The following is a 20,198-nucleotide window of genomic DNA, read 5'->3' as shown; positions in this document are numbered from 1 at the left end:
TCAACTGGGTAGCCTCTTTCCAAATACACAGCCGTGCTAACTGGTTGCTATGCACTTTCGCAACGTAATTTCAATGGTGATCAGCGGATCAAAACACATTTACGAGTGGGCTCCGTGAATCTATACATAATAAAACCCATGCACATTCAACCGATGAGTTTAGAAACAGATCCAACTGTTATTGTGCTGTATATGTACTTACACTTAGCGGCTAACAGGCTAGCCAGCGGCTAACACATACACACACAATCAGTCAGACAGTCCTCTTCCTGCCTTCACAAACTCATTTACACACAAATACGATTATTCCGGCTTCATCGATCCAGCACAGCGCGCATAAAAAGCTAATATCCGTTTCAATCAGAGCCCGATTAGCTTCAGCGGCTACGTGGTTCCGCAAAACGGCCCGAGGAAGATGATGATGATGACGGTGGTGGTGTCTGTCTGAGTAAACACAGCCAGCCAGCAAACCGTCCTCAGACACGGATCTGTGCACACCAGCTGCCGCTGAGCCGCTCTTAACTCACCTGGTGCAGGGCGGTGAGTCCGTCCACATTGGCGTAGTTGATGTCCGCGCCGCGGTCGAGCATTCGCAGAACCTCCTCCGTGTCGCCGCTGGAGCAGGCGGCCAGAAACACGGCGCCATCGTCGAACTTCACCTTCGTCTTCTTCTTCTTCAGGATGGGCGGCTCGAGATCCGTCTCCGAGCCTATCCAGCGCTTCAACTGTTCGTTCCTTTTCTGCTTGGCGTCCGCCATCTTCATCCCCTCTAGCCTGGCGCTTCTTATCTGTCTCGGATGGAAGATATACTTTATACTGCCACTATCCCGACACAGCGCGCTGGGGCGTGGGAGGGGGCGGCGAGGGAGGGAGGGTTAGGCTCAAAACCTGCTTGACGCCGAAATATCGCGAGAGCGAGCGACGTCAGCCCCGGAGCTGCAGCATTACGTCATCTTTATGAGGCAACAGAGAGAAAATGCACAGCAGTTGTATACAAAGGTGTTTAGGGTTGAGATAGAACATGGGACAGTAAAAGCTTGTAGTAGTAAATATGACATTAAAGAAAACAAACAAACAAATAAATAAATAAAAGATGTGTTTTTGCTGAGCTGTATTACTGCATGCCAAAAAAAAAAAAAAAGGATTTGTATATGAAAAAGTAATTGCAGGGGTGGGAAATGCACCAAAATATGTTTGTTCATCAACCTTTAAAACGTCTTTACGACTGAAACGGAAACCCCTGCAGTTAATAAGAGTGAGCTCTTCCATTGATGTCAGCTGTGATTTATGCAATATTTTAATAGACTCATATAGGACAGAAATATTACATAGCAATGGCAAATGAAGTGAACCGTATGCCCACCATGTGTTAATTTTCTTGCTTGTTAATAATGTCTACATGTGCAGACAAACACAATATGTTCCTCAGACTCAGTGCTTATTCAGAAGAACCAATTACATCCTGATTTTTTATTTTTTTGTAAAACATGTAATGTGGTGGTACCATGGTACAGTGGCATTAGATGGCAATACCATGGCACTATGGAACTGCATTATTATTATATTAATGCAATACATGTGAGCAAAAGTTTAAAAAAGCCTAATATATATATTCGGGTCTTTTCTATTGCATTTTATGGTTTCATTAATTTCATTAATCTTGTTTATAAATTAAATATTAAATGTATGTTACGCACTGAAGAAAATCATAATACAAACTGAAATTATTATTATACTAGTACATCCATAACAAATAAGCAGTTTAATCTATCAATTATTTGGACACTTAAATTTATTTTTGATCCTTTTTGAGTATATGTTCAGAAAGTAAAAAGATGATTTTCATATTAAATATTCATGGTGTATTGTGAAGGTACAGATTGCAATATCAAAATTGCTTACTATTGTATTCTACTTCTTTCATATTTAATGTCCCCACAGATTCAAATTATCACCTTTTTTACTTCCTTTTATGTTTTTTTTTATTATTTTTTTGTAATTTGTTTTTATATATCATGGGGAGAACGTTGGTTTTGGGGGAAAAGTCTGTTAGATTGTGCTTAAAAAGCAGATGATTAGCAGAAACAGGAAAAAAACTGACTACAAAGCTATTTTTACCCTTAAGACTTCTAAAAGTATCCTCATTTGGGTAACTGAGTTGACAGGAACCTTTTGACTGGGATGGTCCCGCTCTACCGAGCTGGTAAAGAGTGTTATTTTTCTTTTGGCACAGTGGTGGCAAAAGAAATTATTGTTATTGTTATTGTTGGCACAGGCCCATGTATGTGTGGTTTGTGCAGGTTGCGGGTAGCTGGCAGGCTACACTGTAAAAAGTGATAAGTTGACTTAACTTAAAAAAATTGAGGAAACCCCGTTGCCTTAAAATGATCAAGTAAATAATAATTTAAAAAAATAAGTTAAGTCAACCTGACAATTCACTTAACTTATTTTTTTTATTATTTACTTTGGAGTGATTAAGTTAAGTCAACTTATCACTTTTTACAGTGTAGTTCAGATGTTTGCCATCTTTCTTACTAACTATAATCACCATGATGAGCTTTATAACTTGAAGTGCAAGAAGTGTCAATGTAATTTAAATAACTAATAAGTAACTAATTTAAGTGGGAGACGATCCAGGTGTATATGTCATCACGGATTTGTGCAACGATTGAGAATAGCGTAAAACTTGTGTCTTGGTTTATTACGGCACATGCTGACTATAGACATGTTGTCTAATTAGAGGATTAGAGGAAAATTGTGTAAAAATACAGTCCCCTCCATAAGTATTGGAACAGTAAAGACAAAATTCCTCTGCTGGCTGTGGAGTCAAGACATTTGCAAATATGATTAAAAGATGAATATGAGACAAAACTACAGAATGTCACATTTTATTATTAGCCGTTTCAACACATATATGTTTTACCAAATAAAAAGAACAGCACTTTTAGAGTTCATCCCACTCATTGATGTGAGCATAAGTATTGGGACAGTTGAACATAAGGCAGATATAAAAGATTAAAAGCTATTATATCACACAATCACAGGAGTGAGTCTGTGACCCATAGACATCACCAGACTCTTGGTCTCATCCTTTGAAATACTTTTCCCATCCTTTAATGCAGCCAATCCCAATTGTTGCTTGTTTTGGGGAGTTTCTGCCTTTACTCTCCTCTTCAGCTGGTGAAATTCATGTTCAATCAGATTTAAATCTGGAGATTGACTTGGGCAATCTAAGACTCTCCATTTCTTTGCCCTTATAAATTCCTTGACTGAACTGGCAGGGTGTTTTTGGGTCATTGTCCTGATGCAATATGAATCACTTCCCAATAAATCTGGTGGCATTTTCTTGAATATTGGTAGGCCAGATGGTTTTGTACCCTTCCAAATTCATTCTGTTTCTGTCATCATACATTAAGTCATCAGTAAAGTTGAGAGGGTCTGTTCCAGAGGCAGCCATGCATGCCCATGCCATGACACCACCTCCACCATGCTTTACAGATGAGGCTGTATGCTTGGGATCATTTGCAGTTCCCTTTTTTTCTCCACATTTTTGCTTTCCCATCACTTAGATAAAGGTTCATCTTTGTCTCATCGGTCCATAAACACAGTCCCAAAACTCTTCTGGCTCACCTTTGTGCTTTTTTGCAAACTCTAATCTTGCCTTTCTATTTTTGGTGCTGGTCAGAGGTTTGCATCTAGCTGTGTAACATCTGTAATTCTGTGTCAAAGTCTCCTGAGGACAGTAGATTATCAGAGCATCACCCCAGCTTTCTGGAAGTTGTTGGTGATTTTACAGACATGTCTTTTAGGGTTCATTTTCACAGCTTTTATGATTTGTCTGTCATCAACTACTGTTGTTTTCTCAGCAGATCAGGTAGTTGTTGGTTGCTGGTGTCGCTGGTGGTGTCCAAACTCTTGATTTCTCCATGCCCTTTGTTTTTGCTATAGCTCTAATTGACTTCCTCTTTTCTTTTAGCATCCAAATTGCTTGCTTTTCTCTCAAAGTCAGCTCCCTCATCTTCATCCTGGTTTGTGTGTGTTATCATCGAATGCAAGATACAGAATGCAGAAGTAATGGATATAACCGATACAACACATTCCCTGCTTTTAATATCTGAAGAATTGATGCAACAGGACACAGCTGATCACTTAGAAAGACCCGTGAGGCAACTGTTCCAATATTTAGGCTCACATGAGATAGAGGGATGAAACTCTAAAAGTGCTGAACTTCTTAGCTGGTAAAACATCTATGTGTTGAATCACCCAATAATAAAACGTGACATTCTGTAGTTTTGTCTCATATTCATCTTTTAATCATATTTGTAAATGTCTTGACTCCACAGCCAACAGAGCAATTTTGTCTTTACTGTTCCAATACTTTTGGAGGGCACTGTATGTAAATATGTTTTTAAATATTCTAGATCCCTTAAACCAAACATAACTACTATGACTAACTTACTTACTATCAATAAGCAGCAAATTAGGAGATTATTGAGGGAAAATAATGATAAAGAATATCTGTTCCGTAATCTAAAGCGGTACCAGAGATTTTCTTGCTCCTGTGTTTTTATTTGGACTTTTCAAGACAGGAGTCTTTCTTTAATGGATTTCAACGCAATCAGTGTATGAATCAGCTGTTGGCAAGTCTCTGTGTGTGTGTGTGTGTGTGTGTGTGTGTGTGTGTGTTGATCTTTATAGTTGATTAGAAAATCATCGCTGGGCCAGAAACGCATGCCAAGATACATTCTCACTGGGCGCTGGATACGTACGTCAGGTCTATTAAATTTACTGGTACACCAAAATCAACTGGCTATTTGAGAACCATGAGGAATCATGCCTGTGATGTCAGTCATTTGAATTTAATATAAATTATCCATAATGCAATATCCGTATATGAAATTTGAACAAACTCAGACAAACAGGTTCAAGTCAAAGATTGTTACTCATTAAAAAGGCTCACATTTTTTATTCATTAGATCATTCCTACAGCTTAACAGTATAAAGCCAAAGCAATGTTTTCATTATACAACAAACTGTCTCATTGTTTTCAATAAACCGTCAATCAAAAGAACAATCCAGCAAATTTTAACCACACAATGAGGGGAATTGGCCTCTGCTGTTGAGCAGGTGGAGAACTCAACTGTGATATCCATCTGTGTACATGCTCTGCCAGTCTTCTCCATCCTCCATTCTGATCCATGAGTCCAGATCTAAGGGAACATTCAGGTTTAAATACAAACTCAATTTGTGGTATAATGTTCATTACTACAAACATTTCAACCCATCCTTTTATTTGTTTATCTATTTACCACTGATGTCACATGGATTATTTTAATGATGTCCTTACTACCTTTCTGGGTCTTGAACGTGTCAGTTGCATTGCTGTCTATGCAGGATCAGAAAGCTCTCAGATTTCATCAAAAATGTCTTAATTTGTGTTCTGAAGATGAACGAAGGTCTTACGGGTTTGGAATAACATGAGGGTGAGTAATTAATGACAGAATTGTTATTTTTGGGTGAACTATTCCTTTAAGACATCTGTGGTGAGTTCATCCTTTGACGTTTCATATCATTTTGAACCTGAGGTTTCTCCAAGACTATGCAAACAACTGTATAACATTGGTCATACTGACTGTCATGTGACTGTCATGTGACACAACTACATCTCCCCATTCTTCTCCTGATGCAGTTTGCGAATATGTGATCTGTATTTACGTAACTGGCCTATTAATCAGCAGTATCTGGGAGTAGGCCTGATGTGTAAGTAGAACAGTACAAACACTGTCTATGCATAGGACTTGATTGTTTACTGGTGTGTTGACTCACAAAATGAGTCAAACTGACAACACAGACCAGCAAAGTAAGCCGCTATAATGCACATCTCCCTGGGTTTTCACTAGTTTTGATCAATGAACTTCTATAAGAGATAAAACCACATTTGACCAACATTGACGCTTTCATTCTGAAAATGGCATTGCTGTGGTTTTGTCAAATGTGTGATCATGTGATTTCATTGTTTGATAGGAACAAGCAATCAAAAAAGTGTGATGAAAACATTTAAATACAATCCACACAAACGAATTTCAAAGTTCAAGGGATGGAAATTAACTGACAATCTGAGAATTCTGAGAATTAGATTAGAACAGTATTAATGTAATTATATTACTTGAAAACAAGCTTAGCCTGAAAATGTGAATCCTAAAATAGGCAGGGATTAGCGGCACCTCATTGTCTCTAACTGATCAAGCAAGATACTGTAAATTACATATTTTTATTCTCACCTTTTTTTTCTTCAGTGCAATGTAACAAACATATTAAATATTATTGGACAGAGCATAATAAATATAAATTCAGAAACTATGAAAAAAAAATCACATGCAGGATTTTATTAATTTCTTTAATTTTATAATTTTTTCAGGTCTGGAAATCATCATTTTAAAATTCCCGGATATTTCCAGGTTTCTCCACATTGGTGTATAAAAAGAGTTGTTTGCAAAACAAGTTTTGTTGCTAAATATGATACATGATACAGTTTTTTGTTTCAGGATTATTTTAAGGTTCAAAAGAACAACATTTATTTGAAAGAGAAGTCCTTTGTACTTTATAAATGTCATCACTGCCACTTTTGAAAAATTTTACGCACCCTTACTAATTTCTTAAAAGACAAAAACCGGACACCAAACTTTTGAACAGTAGTGTACAAACAGTATATATGCATGTATTGCCTAGTTTTAGTACTAGAGTCATCAATTTATGTTTGGCTGACTGGAAAACTCTCTTTCTAATTCTTACTCTGTATTCCCATTGTTGTGTTGAGCTTTCTTGTAACACAGCTTTAAAAACCTGACCGCATCGGAAAGACCGTCTCATCGCTCTTTGTTTAGCAGGCAGCTGTGTTTTCCACTCACCTCTCTGTCACTTAGATAAGACTCTGTAACTGTTTCTGTCGAGGGTAAACATTGTTTGATTGTGCATTTGGAGTGTAATGGAGTTTTCTCAAAAACCTTCCCCTACTGATTGACTGTAAAGCGTAATAAAATGTATTTGAGTGTGGCAGAAGTTTCCTGCTGTTGTGGGATCCACATGGCCATGTACCAAGGCTTTTACAAGTGATGATGGCTAAAGCAAATACCACTATTATTATTGTAACTTCTAGTAACTTCAACTAGTTACACTTCAACCTCCAACTCACCACACATCGTTTCTGTAACAGACTCAAATGCTACATCAAATCATGATGGTACAATTGACCCTTCGCAGGGAGTTTGACTGACAGGGGATCTGACCAATCATAACGCAGAATCTGCCATTTTTGTCCGACAAAAAAAACAGACAGGAGAGTAGCTTAATGTAGGTGGACTTGAACTTTAAAAATGGTGTGTAGTGACGTCTTTCCACAGTTGAAATAAAATATCTTCTGATGTTCATTCATGTTTATTTCATGCTATAACTAGTATAGTGAAACTGAATGCCAAAATTTGAAAGCTGATACTTTGTTTCATACCAGAAGTAACCTGCTCTGTCTTGTCTGTCGGTGCATTGTCATTTTTCTCTTTGCTCCGAGAACATGATGTGTGGCATGAGAGTGGCATGGCTTGCCAGACATAGCACCGGTAAAGAAGGGGGCAGGTCTTTACGAAGGGTCAGTTGAATTTAGAATTTTCATCTGGCAGATGATAAAACAAATTAAAACGTCAGCTTCCACCAAAGAGAGGACCGTAGGGACCAGAATATCAAAGAAACCTGAGCTCTTTTGTAATCACTCCATACTCAGAATACTCTTAAACAAACAAAATGTATTAGCAACCTAACAACCTAGCAATGCCCTAGCAACCACTACAGCCAGATCACTTTAGGAAACATATACAGTAGAAACATATTAACAACACCCAGAACGATCTAGCAGCCACCCAACGATGCCTTAGTAAAACACATAACAACATGCTAAAAACCACTCTATCAACCACCAGCAATGACTTAGCAACCATCCAAGACCCCTAGAAATCCCATAGCAACGTCCTACAAACCACAACACCCGGAACACCCTAGGATGTTATAGCAACATGCTAACACAAGACCCAGAAAACTTTAGCAATCCCCAAGCAATGTTTTAGCAACCACCTAGCAATGTCATAGCAAGCACTACACCCAGACTACCTGAAACATACAGCAACACATTAACACCAACCCAGAGCACTTTAGCAATCACACACCAATACCTTAGTAACCACCAAACCACCTATCAGCTCCTAGGAATCATGTAGCAAATTGCTAACAACAACATGCTAGGAAGACACTAGCAACCACCTATCAATGTCCTCCCTGCTGGAGAAAATAAAACAGCTAAAAATGCTTGTTGAACCTAAGAAACCTAAGACCAGGCTAGAAGACCAGTTAAGACCAGCCAACCAGATTAGGCTGGCTTTAGCTGATTTTGTTCGTAGGACTAGCCATCACTAAGAAAATCCAAGTAAATATATAGCAACATGCTAACAACAACCCAAAACACACAAGCAACCACATAGCAATGCCCTAGGAATTACTTAGTCATGTCCTAACAACCAACCAAAACGTAGATGCCAGCGGCTCATTTTAACCTTCCAGTCCAATATCAGTGTGATGCCCATGATGTCATTTGGTTTCTTAAAGGGGACCTCAGATGCAAAATTCACTTCTACATGGTGTTTGCAAGTAATGACGCTTTTCCATTGCATGGTACGGCAGGGTACGGTTCGGTACGGTTCACTTCTGGGGGGGTTTCCACTGGGTACAGTACCTGATACCTGGTACTTTTTTCAGTACCACCTCGGCTGGGGTTCCAAGCGAACCGTACCGTTACCAAAACATGACGTGTAAACTCTGCTGATCATTGATTGGCCGGAGAGAATCGTCACTGCCTGTGTCATTGAACTTGCAGCACGAGATACAACAGACCCGCTAGATTTAAATCAGCACAGTCAGCGAAGGATCGAACGCAACTGTTCTGAATGAGCGCACCTTTTTTTAACAACAAACAAATTACTGTTTCGTGGTCTGTTGAGGAAGTATAGACGTTCCTCTCGTTAATAGCCAAGGAGCGGATCCAGCGAGAGCTTGATGGAGTGACACGGAAAGAAAAAGTTTTTCAGGAGTCACGGCAGAGGCCGTGCAACTATAGCGACATGTGAATAATCACACCCACTCTTAAACGGTACTAAACTGCAGTGGAAAAGCAAACCGAGCCGAGCCATGCCGTGCCGTACTGAGCCATGCCGAGCTGAGTCGTACAATGCATTTTTTACTCCCCCAAAAACCTAAACAGTCTCAATTATCAAGCCATTTTGATTTTCTGAGCAGTATGATGTCATAATGCTCAGGCCACACCAACGAATGCTGAAGGACTGTCCCGTATTAGCATATTTCCACCCTCAGCCAATTGTATGCTGTTCGAGCTGTTTTTGACCAGGTAAAAAGGTGTTTTTTACATGACTACTGAGGAATTTTAATCAAAGTATGTTGCAGATATTTCATGAAGACGCTAAAGAATCATACTAACTTGTGGAAAATGGGAGTCCGATGTTGCATTTACTAATCCATTTCCAATCAACCCAAACATTAGTAGCTCTTCTAAAAGAAGAAGCTGCCACATAATGTGCAAAGTTCACTTCTGATGTGATATTGACTTGTGGTTGCATACAATTCATACAGTTTTTTCCACTAAAGCGGTTTCATATACTGTTGAAGTTTCTTGGGCAAGTGTGTTAGTCATGCACAGTCACATGTATAGACATGGAAATAAGCATAAATCAGCTGATCACTGTATCTATATATATGTGTAGGTTCTGTTCAGTAACTGAAAGTTCTGCTTCTCACTAATATTAGCATCCTGATCTGGAAATGTCATGACATTGCAGCTGTGAGTTCAGCTGTCCATTTGTTTATGTGCGTTTTTGGCTCAAGTTCCTCAAGTCACTTCGATTCAGTCTGGGTTGTCTTCTCATATTTGAAACATCTCACTTTTAGACTGGGATATTTTTCTGAGTGAAATACATCCTAATGTTGCCATGTTATGAGAACCTTGCGACTTAAGATATGGTGACATTAGCTAAATTTAGTTTCCATTTTCTATTGTCTTCATTGTTGTCACATGTTTGAGTTCCTTATTTGGTTTTGTTCCTGTCCTCATTATCAGTTAGTCACCTGTTCTTTGTTAATTTACTCGTTAGTCCCTCGTTTGGTTAGTATTTATAGCCCTGTCTTTCCCCTGTTTTTTTGTCCTGTATTATCTTGAGTGAATGAGTTTGTGGTTGTATGTTCTCCGTTCTCCTAGTGATTCTCCTGTCCTTTGAGTTTAAGTTGGAATTAAAGACTGTTTATTGGAATTCTCCAGCATCTTGCACTTTTTGAAAATTTAATCTAATTTTAAGCATGTGATTTGTCTGTTCAGACCAATCCATAGAAAATGGCAGATAGGCTGAATGAAACTGAAAATTCACTCTCTGACAGTAGGTGGCGCTTATGGAAAAGCAGAAATACAGAGGTTACCCTGGTTAGTATGGTACACAAAGTAGCACTGCATAACTTTTGTTTCTAACTTGCTTATTATGGAGAAGTCAGACAATATTTACATGTTTTCAAACAACCGTTCAGATTTTCATTATGGTGTTTTTTCAAAAACAACAACTATAAGAGTACAGAGGCAAGAGAGCCAGTTGCTGAGGGAAGCCTACTAAAATCTAATCTAAAGTAATATTTCCAAATTGACAAAATGATGGGAAGCACATATTGCAGAGGGTAACTCTACATCTTGCTTGTAGTTGAAGTGCTGCTGAAGATCACCAGCCAGATGTACCATATATGCTGTTCAGCTAATCTGTATGGAGCCATCAGTGCTAACTGCTATCTCACTGGCTAGGCCTTTGCCAAAATGACCTCAGAGGCCAAGGGAACGCTAGAACACGAGTGAATGAGTGATCAAACGTTGATCCCCACTCAGACAACAGCTGAGTCTTAACCAAGGCCAGAAATAGGGTCCCTTTCTTCACTTAACAGCATTTAAAGCTACAGTACAATTAATGACAGTCTCTAGAGACTAAATAAACCCTGCCACCCAAATAGTCTTTAATTGCCTTGCAACGCTCCATGTGTACTTTGAATGAAGCTGCGATATAGTCATCATTCTGAACAAGCCTCTGAACTGTTAAGTATACTGTTTTTTTTTTTACACATGGCCTTTCAGAGTATACTCCATTTGATGTCTACAATACACAGGCGGTTGACGCATGCGCATTACGACAACTTGTGGGATATACATATCTGTTTACTCGTACTTATCTGGGTATTCATACATATAGCCTACATATCAAAGATTTCTAACCTCTTCACACAATCTCTCATCTATGTAGGCATCAGTTGCTGCTGAAACTTGCACACATTTCGGTCTCTTCTGTTTGTGCAGTTTTTCTCCGACCACCTTGTGAATCCACGCCCCTGAGGCTTTGCCATCTTGTGGACAAACTAATTACTGCAAAAAATAAAAATAAATGAGCATGTGCGACTTGCGCGTACAAAGTTTGTGAAGTATTCTTTGGTTTTTATGTGGACGTGAGAGTCTACGTACAGTGCACATGAAACAAATCTCGACACCAGTACAATTAATAGAATATATAATAGAATATAGAATATAATGATTATTCAGTTTACATCACCTTCATAATTTAAATAAAAACAGAAAAAAGAAAAAACACTGATGCACATTCTTCATTCAATATTTTGTAGTTGTAGAGTTTTAAAAAATCGTTGAATTTTATGTAGAAAAGTTAAATCGCCATCTTTTTCTGACCAAAGTGACTTGAACGTACCCGACGTTGTGACAACTCGTAAGTACGAACGTCCCAGGAGGACTTGAACGCAGCGTAACACACTAACAATAAATCATTTGTGTGAGGGGATTATGAGATAGCTGCAACATTAGCATTGAAGAGTACAAAGACATTTTTCAGCTATAACGTTTAGAGAAAAATAGCACAGTCACTGGACAAAGATGATCTTTCTAGAATCGACTGTCTGCATTCACGCACACTGTCAAATGGAGTATAATTTTGAACGGCAATGTGTTTGATCGTATGCATATGCTAGCCTACTCTTAAAAAACAAAGTATAGCCTACTTAGGCTTTACAAATATCGGGAGGTGTGTATAGAGAATGTGTGTACCATTCTGGTGACAGAATTTGAGTACGTGGACCCTATGTATGCTTAAAAAGCGAAGTATACTTTGTAACACAAAAGAATGTTAGCAAAGCCTGCTCATGCTAAGATCAGAAAAATACTCTATGCAAGTATGTAAATACAAATTATGGGCTATTGCAAATTTGTACTCCCAAGAAACACACTTAGCATGTGTTCTTGGGATAAGGCTTGTACACACTAAGAACAAAGGCCATACAGGCAACTTACTATAACAATAAATATATTATTGCAGCAGGGATACTCAAATCTGGCTGGCGAGATCCAGTTTCCTGCAGAGTTAAACACACCTGAGCATGCTAATCAATGTCTTCAGGATCATTAGAAAATCACAGGTAGGTGAGTTTGATCAGGGTTGGAGCTAAACTCTGCAGGAAAGTGGATCTCACGAGCCAGATTTGAGGATCACTGGTGTACACCAACGTACAATAATATTCAGTTTATCTGTTTTCACATGCAAGATTAAGCCATCTGCCACTTTATAAAAGCTCTTTACAGTTACAGTTACAATGCTGATTGGCTGTGAATATTTTCATCATTCATCAGCTGGAAAAAACATTCTGAATGTGATTCCAAAAATATTGTTCTGTAATGTGTCATAATCATTCTTGGTGTGAACATCCCTTTAGCATTAGCTGTAACAGTAACAAACCTCAGTACTCAAGAGAGCTATAGAGTTACCCTCAAGTGTCTAGTTAGCAAGCTATAAACATTTTGTCAGTTTAACTAACTTTAAAGGGATAGTTTACCTAAAAATGAAAATTCTGTCATCATTTACTCACCCTCATGCTGTTCTAACGCTATAGCCTATAACCATGGTTTTACTACAAATAAAACCAAAAGACCATGGTTTCTATAGTTAAACCATGGTATAACCACAAGTTAACCATGGTTTTGCTAGACTAACCATAGTTTAACCATGGTATTTGTAGTAAAACTGTGGTTATGCAAATGGTAATCAATACGCCAAAAAAACATGGTTACTACACTTTTATTCAAATAAAACCATGGTTAATTTTCGTAAGGGAAAATACATGAGGTTTGAGTAATTAAAATTTTTGGGTGAACTAACTGGGGCCAACTGAGTTTATGGTAATGATAACTTGAATTACATAATGTAGCCTATGCTGACTCATTTCTGAACGTATGGTGTGTGAAATCAAACCTGCGTAGCTAGAAGTGTTTCCATTCATGTATCTGTATAAAGTTAGCTTCATACCGAACTCAGCAGGCACACATTTTTCTCAAGGTGGCAGAAATAGAAGTGACAGACTAATGCGGACATGGATAGAATAACCTTATTTCAATGAGATGTGTGCTAATTATAGTGTATATCCAGAGGAGAGCGGACAGCAGTAATAGGCTCGCACTGCAAAGCCAAACGAGTCTCTTTTAAGCTATAGAATTGAGTTTTTTGCTAAGCTTCTCTTTAGTGAGGCTGTTTTTGTCAGTGAATAAGGGTGCTATGCTAACAGAACTGACATGTAGTTCTGCTCATTTCTGATGAGGAAGCACTTATGCCCACTCATTACCATGGTTACCGTGGCTTGCGCAAACACTTCGAGGGTGCAGTGGGCAAAATGTGAACCAGCTACATCTATCATCCATTCTATTAGCAATCACTGGTGTATTCACTCGTACGGTGCAGGCAAAGACAGCAGCAATTTGTGAAGTCTAATGAGCTTCTGCTTAAGAGTGCCTCAGACATCAACAATTGCATTTTGCACATTAGTGTATTCCTGTGTTATCGGCTTGGGATGATAAGTGGCACCAGTGCAGTATGTTTTGAGTCTCTCTCTTGCTGAAGAGCTCTTGAGCTCCTCTGATTGCAGCTACTTATTTCAAGGGAAAAGATGCGGCCATTTCGATGAATGTTTGGTAAAAAAGCTCTTTCCAGCTTCAATCAGTGTTGTCTCAAGTGTCAGTCTGTATTTAAGTACAACCTGTTGCAAACAAAAAGCTCACATGTTGCTAATCAGAAAATATACAATGCAACAATGAAATTGTCCTTCTGTAGTCAAATGTAAGGTTGACATTAAGGTCCCTCTGAGAGGTCAGGAGGTCACTGCACAAGAAACTGATGCATTCTCCTTCCTTAAACCAAGTGTCACAGATCAACCCGATCTCATGAAAGAGCGTATAAATAGTACGCCAAACAAAAACGAAAACTCGTGATATTTATACGCAAAAATGTGCTTTGGTGTGTATGGGAAGGATTAGGGTTGTGGGGTAGATGCGTATCATATGCACGTCAACAAATTTCGTATCATATGCATGCAAAAACTGCGTATTATATGCATGCCAAAGTCCATTTTTGAGTATCAATACCACAAGTTTTTGTTTTTATTTGGTGTACTATTTATATGCATTTTCATGAGACCGGGCTCCTCAGATCACTGGTGACAGTAGTTAAACAGCTCACAGTTACCTGGTTTATAACCTGGCAACCTTATGGCTTATTACTACAAAATAGAATAACATAAAATAAATAAATATAAACATACATACATACACACACACCTTGTACCACAGGTATACAAGAAATACAAGAAAAAGTTTTTAATCTAGAATTTGTTTTTACTTTCTAAAAATCCTTGAAACAAGCTAAATGTACAGTAGAAGTAGTTCTGCAAAAGACATTAAGTTCTTTAAGTTTGAATGTATTATATCTTGAATATAAGTGTATTTTGTCTTACTGCAGTGCAAGTGTTTATAACAAAAAGTCTGGTCCAGTTTCTCAAGAACCAGCAACATAGACTGTCTGACTGACATATAAATAGATCAAAAACACTTTTGTTTTATTTACTGTGCTGTTTATCTTAAATTAATTAGTATCACAATAACAGACCTGTATTATAAACAAACATATTAATTAATATAATATGTTAATAAAAATATTCATGAAATGAATACAATATATTTAATTTCTCTCTCCATATTAGGATAATAATAATAATTATTAAAAATATACAATATTACTACTAGTAGTAGTAATTATTATTGTCATCATCATCATTATTACATTATTTTTTATTGTTATCAGCATTCTTTGCACACTTATGATTACAAATGTAATTATTATTTACAATTTATTGTATAATAATTTATTCATAATAAATTATTGTACAGAAATAAAACTGTATAAAATGTGTATCAACTTTCTGTCCATTCTAAAGTTATAAGAACTGATTATTTTACAGATAGAACTCACAGCAGAATGAATGATTGCACTTTGGGATATAGTTACCTTGATACTGAGGCTCCCAAACAAAAGATTTGATGACACTAACCTGACATGACACAGACGATCACTGAGCAGACTGTGGGCAGTCTGTATGCATGCCGTCTGTGCCTGAGATTCTCTGTGGTTAGGTTAGTAGGTTAGTTATTTTACTCACTACCACATGATTTGATTACAGTAACAAGTTTCCAGTTTTAAAACAGGAAACGTGCGTGACTCTGTTGCATATCTCGGTAACAGCACTACCCTCCTGCACTAACTGCAGATATAAATAGACTCTTCCCTTATTTTACACCAGAGTTCCTGTAGTTTTTATTCTAGAGCTGACTTTCACTCACACAATTGGACCGAGCTTACCTGTAAAATCAATACTGGCCATTCAAACGATAATGCGGTAAAGTAAAGAGGAACAGTAAGACAGTTACTACTAGCACTTGACAGCACACTATCAAGTGGATTACACTTTGAAAGGCTATGCATTCGACAGTGTGCATAAGCATTTGTGTCTAAACTGAAGTATACTTTGAGTTTCAGAGTTAGGGAATTTTCTAAACCCAGGAAGTACACAGTTTTGACACGACACATCCCATACCATGTGCTCTTAACATGAATATTACCAGAAGACTGGTAGGTGATAAAGCAGATGAAAAATATCTCATTAAATTACAGTGCAGAAGCCATATCTAGAAACCACATATAGACTTCTTTCACTTGGGCCAATAAGTAAGCAACCGTTTAGCATCAAACTAGAAACCAAATTACTCTGTCCTCTGATAACCATTTGTTATTTTTTTTATAACGTGACTCTCCTTTGTTACTTTGGGTAGTGTACTAAAGGCTGCTCACACCAAGGATGATTATGGTAGTGATAAAGATAGCTTTAAAAAAAAAAATTAAACTCATATAAGAATAGCAGAGTCCACACCACAACTATACTGATAACAACAAAGAGAGACGATTTGGTTGGAATCACATTATTTTTTCCAGCTGATGAATCATAAAAACAATCAGAATCCATCCTATTTGAAAGAGCAAATGACAAAACTACAGCAAACAGTAATAAAAAAATGAATCATGCATTGCTGTAGAAGTTAATATAGTTATAGTTAAATTTATAACAGGTCTAAACACTCCCAATACCACTGGTCTACTGTTAGAACAAAGCTAGTTCTGGACTCTGACCAAATGATTTTAGCAGTCGAGATCAAACCGAGAAGCATATGTCACAGTAAGTGTGCGTAAAGAAGTTTTAGGACAGAGTTTAAATATAGAGTCACTTGGATAAAGTAGGTCAAGGTTGGCTGTGGTGAACTGAATCACAACTCGAAAAGGTGAAGCAAAATTAAATAAAAATATGCCATTTATAAAAGTATATATGCTTAAGTTGCTATATTTGTAAGCTGTATCTGTGCAATGGCAAATTAAATCAAGTCAATCAACCAATCAGTTCTCTGATCTGTGATTGTATCTCGTCGCACTGCATTTTTGCTTTCAGCATGAATAGTATGCCAAAATGTTGCTGGAAGCGTGTCACGTCGTGCCTGGTCAGGTCACAGAGTAAGGTCATCCAGGCCATTAACAGTGGGCAGAGAGTTCACGGCTTGGGTATCTGCTGCAGACTGACGCCTCTCAATCTGCAGTGGAATCTATCAGTGGCCTGTGACAAGTTCTGATCTGCTCCTGACTGCAGTATTGTGTGTATGTGTGTGTGACATGGCACTCGTAGAACCAGTCATTGTGCTACTCCTCGAACTCCCTCGGGCACTTCCACTGTCAGCACATCGTAAATCAATATCAATATATATATTGTATAACAATATACAAACACATACATCACCGTATACCACACCAAATAAATCGAAGTATACAAGGCAACCATATAATTATACATACTATATACTATACACATAAATACCACAAATAACTCACTTAATGAAAAGAAATTTAAACAAGCTTCGCCTTGAAGAGGTTTTAACAAGTCTCTTTTGTATTACAAACAATACCATTTTTCAGCATGAAGAGAGTTGAATTCAGTTTGTGTATGAGTATGTAAACCAGCATTTTTGCAGTTTTTAGGTCAAATTAATGATATTATTATTTTTCACTGGATAGCGACCTATTCGTTTGACAATGGTATTTTATGTATAGTAAGGAAGTTTTTAAAGTTATTGGGAGATTTGTGGGCACAGTAACACATTCAGATTTGTAAAGTAATTTTATCATTTAATTAATAATTATTATAATTGTGAGTAATGAATAATTTCATGAATTAGATGTACATTACAAAAATATTTTGTAACATCACAATTACAAATAACTTATTACAGTTTTGTCCAGTTTATTGCATCCTTCCTGAATAAAATAATTAATAAATTAATACAAATACATTTAAAATAATACATAACAATCTTTCTGACCCCCAACATTTGAATGGTATCTCTTTGTTTTTATTTGTTAAATTATTATTATTGTGAAAATGCATATACTGACATATTTGTAAATGTATTATTTAGTATTTTACATTAATGACAGCATAATAAATAAAAACAAATACAAATTATGACAGATGTATTTTTATGGGAGTTGGGATAGCAGTTTGCTTTTTTCTGAAGAGGACTAGATGAGCTTATGTCTCTTTGAACTTTATGTTCTGATCCCAACAGTCAAATCTTACAACATAAAGCACCATAAATAATAATCCCGTTCTTACAAAATGTATATGTTTATCGCAAACTAATACGTTTTTCGACAGTATGTCTCCGTGTCCATGCTAAAGCTGGAAGAAAAGAGCAAACTGTACTTGTGAGGAACCACATAATGGTGGAAAAAATGAGAAAATCACTAATAAACACAAACAAACATGACATGAGAAGCTAGCCCAAAGAGCAGCCCAAGATAAACATTCAGATATATTTTGAGAGGTGCTATGACATCATCACGACAACCTCCAGCGGCGGGCAGCGGCTAAAAATAGCAGAAACATCAACGCGCTGGTACATATATGTCCATGAGCAAAGTCCGGCATTCCAGAGATAACAGCAGATGGCTAGCAGATTCTGCACTCTTCACAGGAAACAATAACAGCCCGCACACACACTCTTTTAGACAAGAGCATCGTAAGGCCCGAGGTGCAGTTGCTCCCAGACACACAAAAGCACACATAATATGTCCTCCAGACTGAAAGTGGGGGGACGTTTATGCTTTTATTGTGTACATGAAGCACTATCTGACATTCATCTTAAACGTCCTGGTGGAAAAAGTGTGTCAGAATCTTTGAAAGCGCTAGCTTAGCAGCTGTAGTCTGAAGAAGCGCATGTTCCCTTTGTCTGCAGCCGTATTATGGACAGACCCTTTTATGGTGGCTAAAAGTGTTGGTCACAGTTGAACTACAGTTAAAGACTCCATTTTCCTCTGTTGACATATAGACGTTGGGGACATTGAAGGACTTTTCTTTTTCTCTGTTTAAAGGAATTCTCATTTTACAGACAATTTAATTGGACAAAACAATTGTTAATAAAGTGCCACAGAAATGAGTCCTTAAAACCTGGAAATGAGTTAGCAGTTTTGAATTTTCTGAATGGGTTTTTGGTTAAATGTCTGAAATAAGATCTGTAGTTAACATAGTCTCGAGATATTTTCATGTTTTATTTTTTGATAAATTTCAACCTGGCTATAGATCAGGCCATAACACAGAATAAGCTCTTCTTAGGGTAGCTAATGACCTTTTATTAAAAACTGACTCTGGTTGCAATGTTGCTTTAGTTCTGCTGGATCTTAGCTCAGCATTTGATACAATTGACCATACTGTCCTAATGGAAAGTTTAAAGTGTCATGTGGGCATCCAAAGAACTACCCAACTAAGTTGGTTTGCCTCTTATCTTCAAAATAGAACATATTCTGTTAAAATTGGAAGCTTTTCATCATCAAAAGCTTCTATTACCTATGGGGTCCCTCAAGGTTCCATTTTGGGACCAGTGCTATTTACATTATACGTGTTTCCTCTTTTACTGTATATTTTATTTTGTAAATGCTGTATTTTAAATATCTTTTTATTTGTATTTTATTGTGTTTTATGTAATTGTACAGCACTTTAGTACTTTTTAATTTTTTGTTTTTTTTATTTGAACTTCAGGAATATCCACTTTGTGATTTTACCTTTTGCTGTATGTTCCTCAAAAAGGCAGTTGCTAACAAGTGGCTACATGAGTCATGGGAGTACAGAGGTTGACGAGGACATTAAACAGGAAAAATCTAACAGGAAAGCTCATTTACTGACTAGTCGGCCTGTACAGCTTTGTTATGTTTATACGTGTGGTCTTGCTAATTATTTGTAAATATTCCAAATACGACACATTACATAAGTAAAATGGGGTGGGTCTAGCCAGAAATATTAATATAGAACTTCTCAAACTTGGTCGCTGACAGGCTAACTATTCTATATCCAAGATTCATGCCAGAATATCCTGACAAATTATCACGCAAGCCACAGTCAAGGAAGAGGAACAGGCTGAAACACTCGGATGCTGTGTATTTGATTTATTTATTATTTGACTCTCATAGCTGCAGCCACATGTAAGTGTGAATTCTGTGTTTTCGTTGAGAGTCTTGTTTTCTCGTCGTTTACCTTTCAGAGCTGTGATATATCTGTTCTATGGAGATTTCCTGACTGTGCTGGTCTGTTCTTTTGCAATGAGGGGGGAAGTCATTTCACTTCCCTAATATAAAAGTGCA

The 20,198-nt window shown here is 37.4% G+C and overlaps 1 protein-coding gene across 7 annotated transcripts in view; it reads right to left on the bottom strand.

Moving 5' to 3' along the window:
• LOC306858700 (protein phosphatase 1 regulatory subunit 12A-like) overlaps positions 1-843 on the bottom strand; it is a 68,914-nt gene extending 68,071 nt beyond the window's left edge. For 5 of the 7 annotated variants that reach the window (XM_079399354.1, XM_079399356.1, XM_079399353.1 and 2 more), the window contains exon 1: positions 528-841. In XM_079399354.1, coding sequence (XP_079255480.1) covers positions 528-764 — 237 coding nt within the window. In that variant the 5' untranslated portion in view covers positions 765-841. Of the gene's footprint in view, positions 1-527 lie in introns of all 7 variants that reach the window. The other 2 variants (XM_079399355.1, XM_079399357.1) reach the window with 1 other exon arrangement.
• Between the last annotated feature and the right edge of the window lie 19,355 nt (positions 844-20,198).

Source organism: Barbus barbus (genome assembly GCF_936440315.1).
Source record: "Barbus barbus genome assembly, chromosome: 39".
Taxonomy (NCBI): domain Eukaryota; kingdom Metazoa; phylum Chordata; class Actinopteri; order Cypriniformes; family Cyprinidae; genus Barbus; species Barbus barbus.
This window is presented reverse-complemented; position numbering and strand designations above follow the sequence as displayed.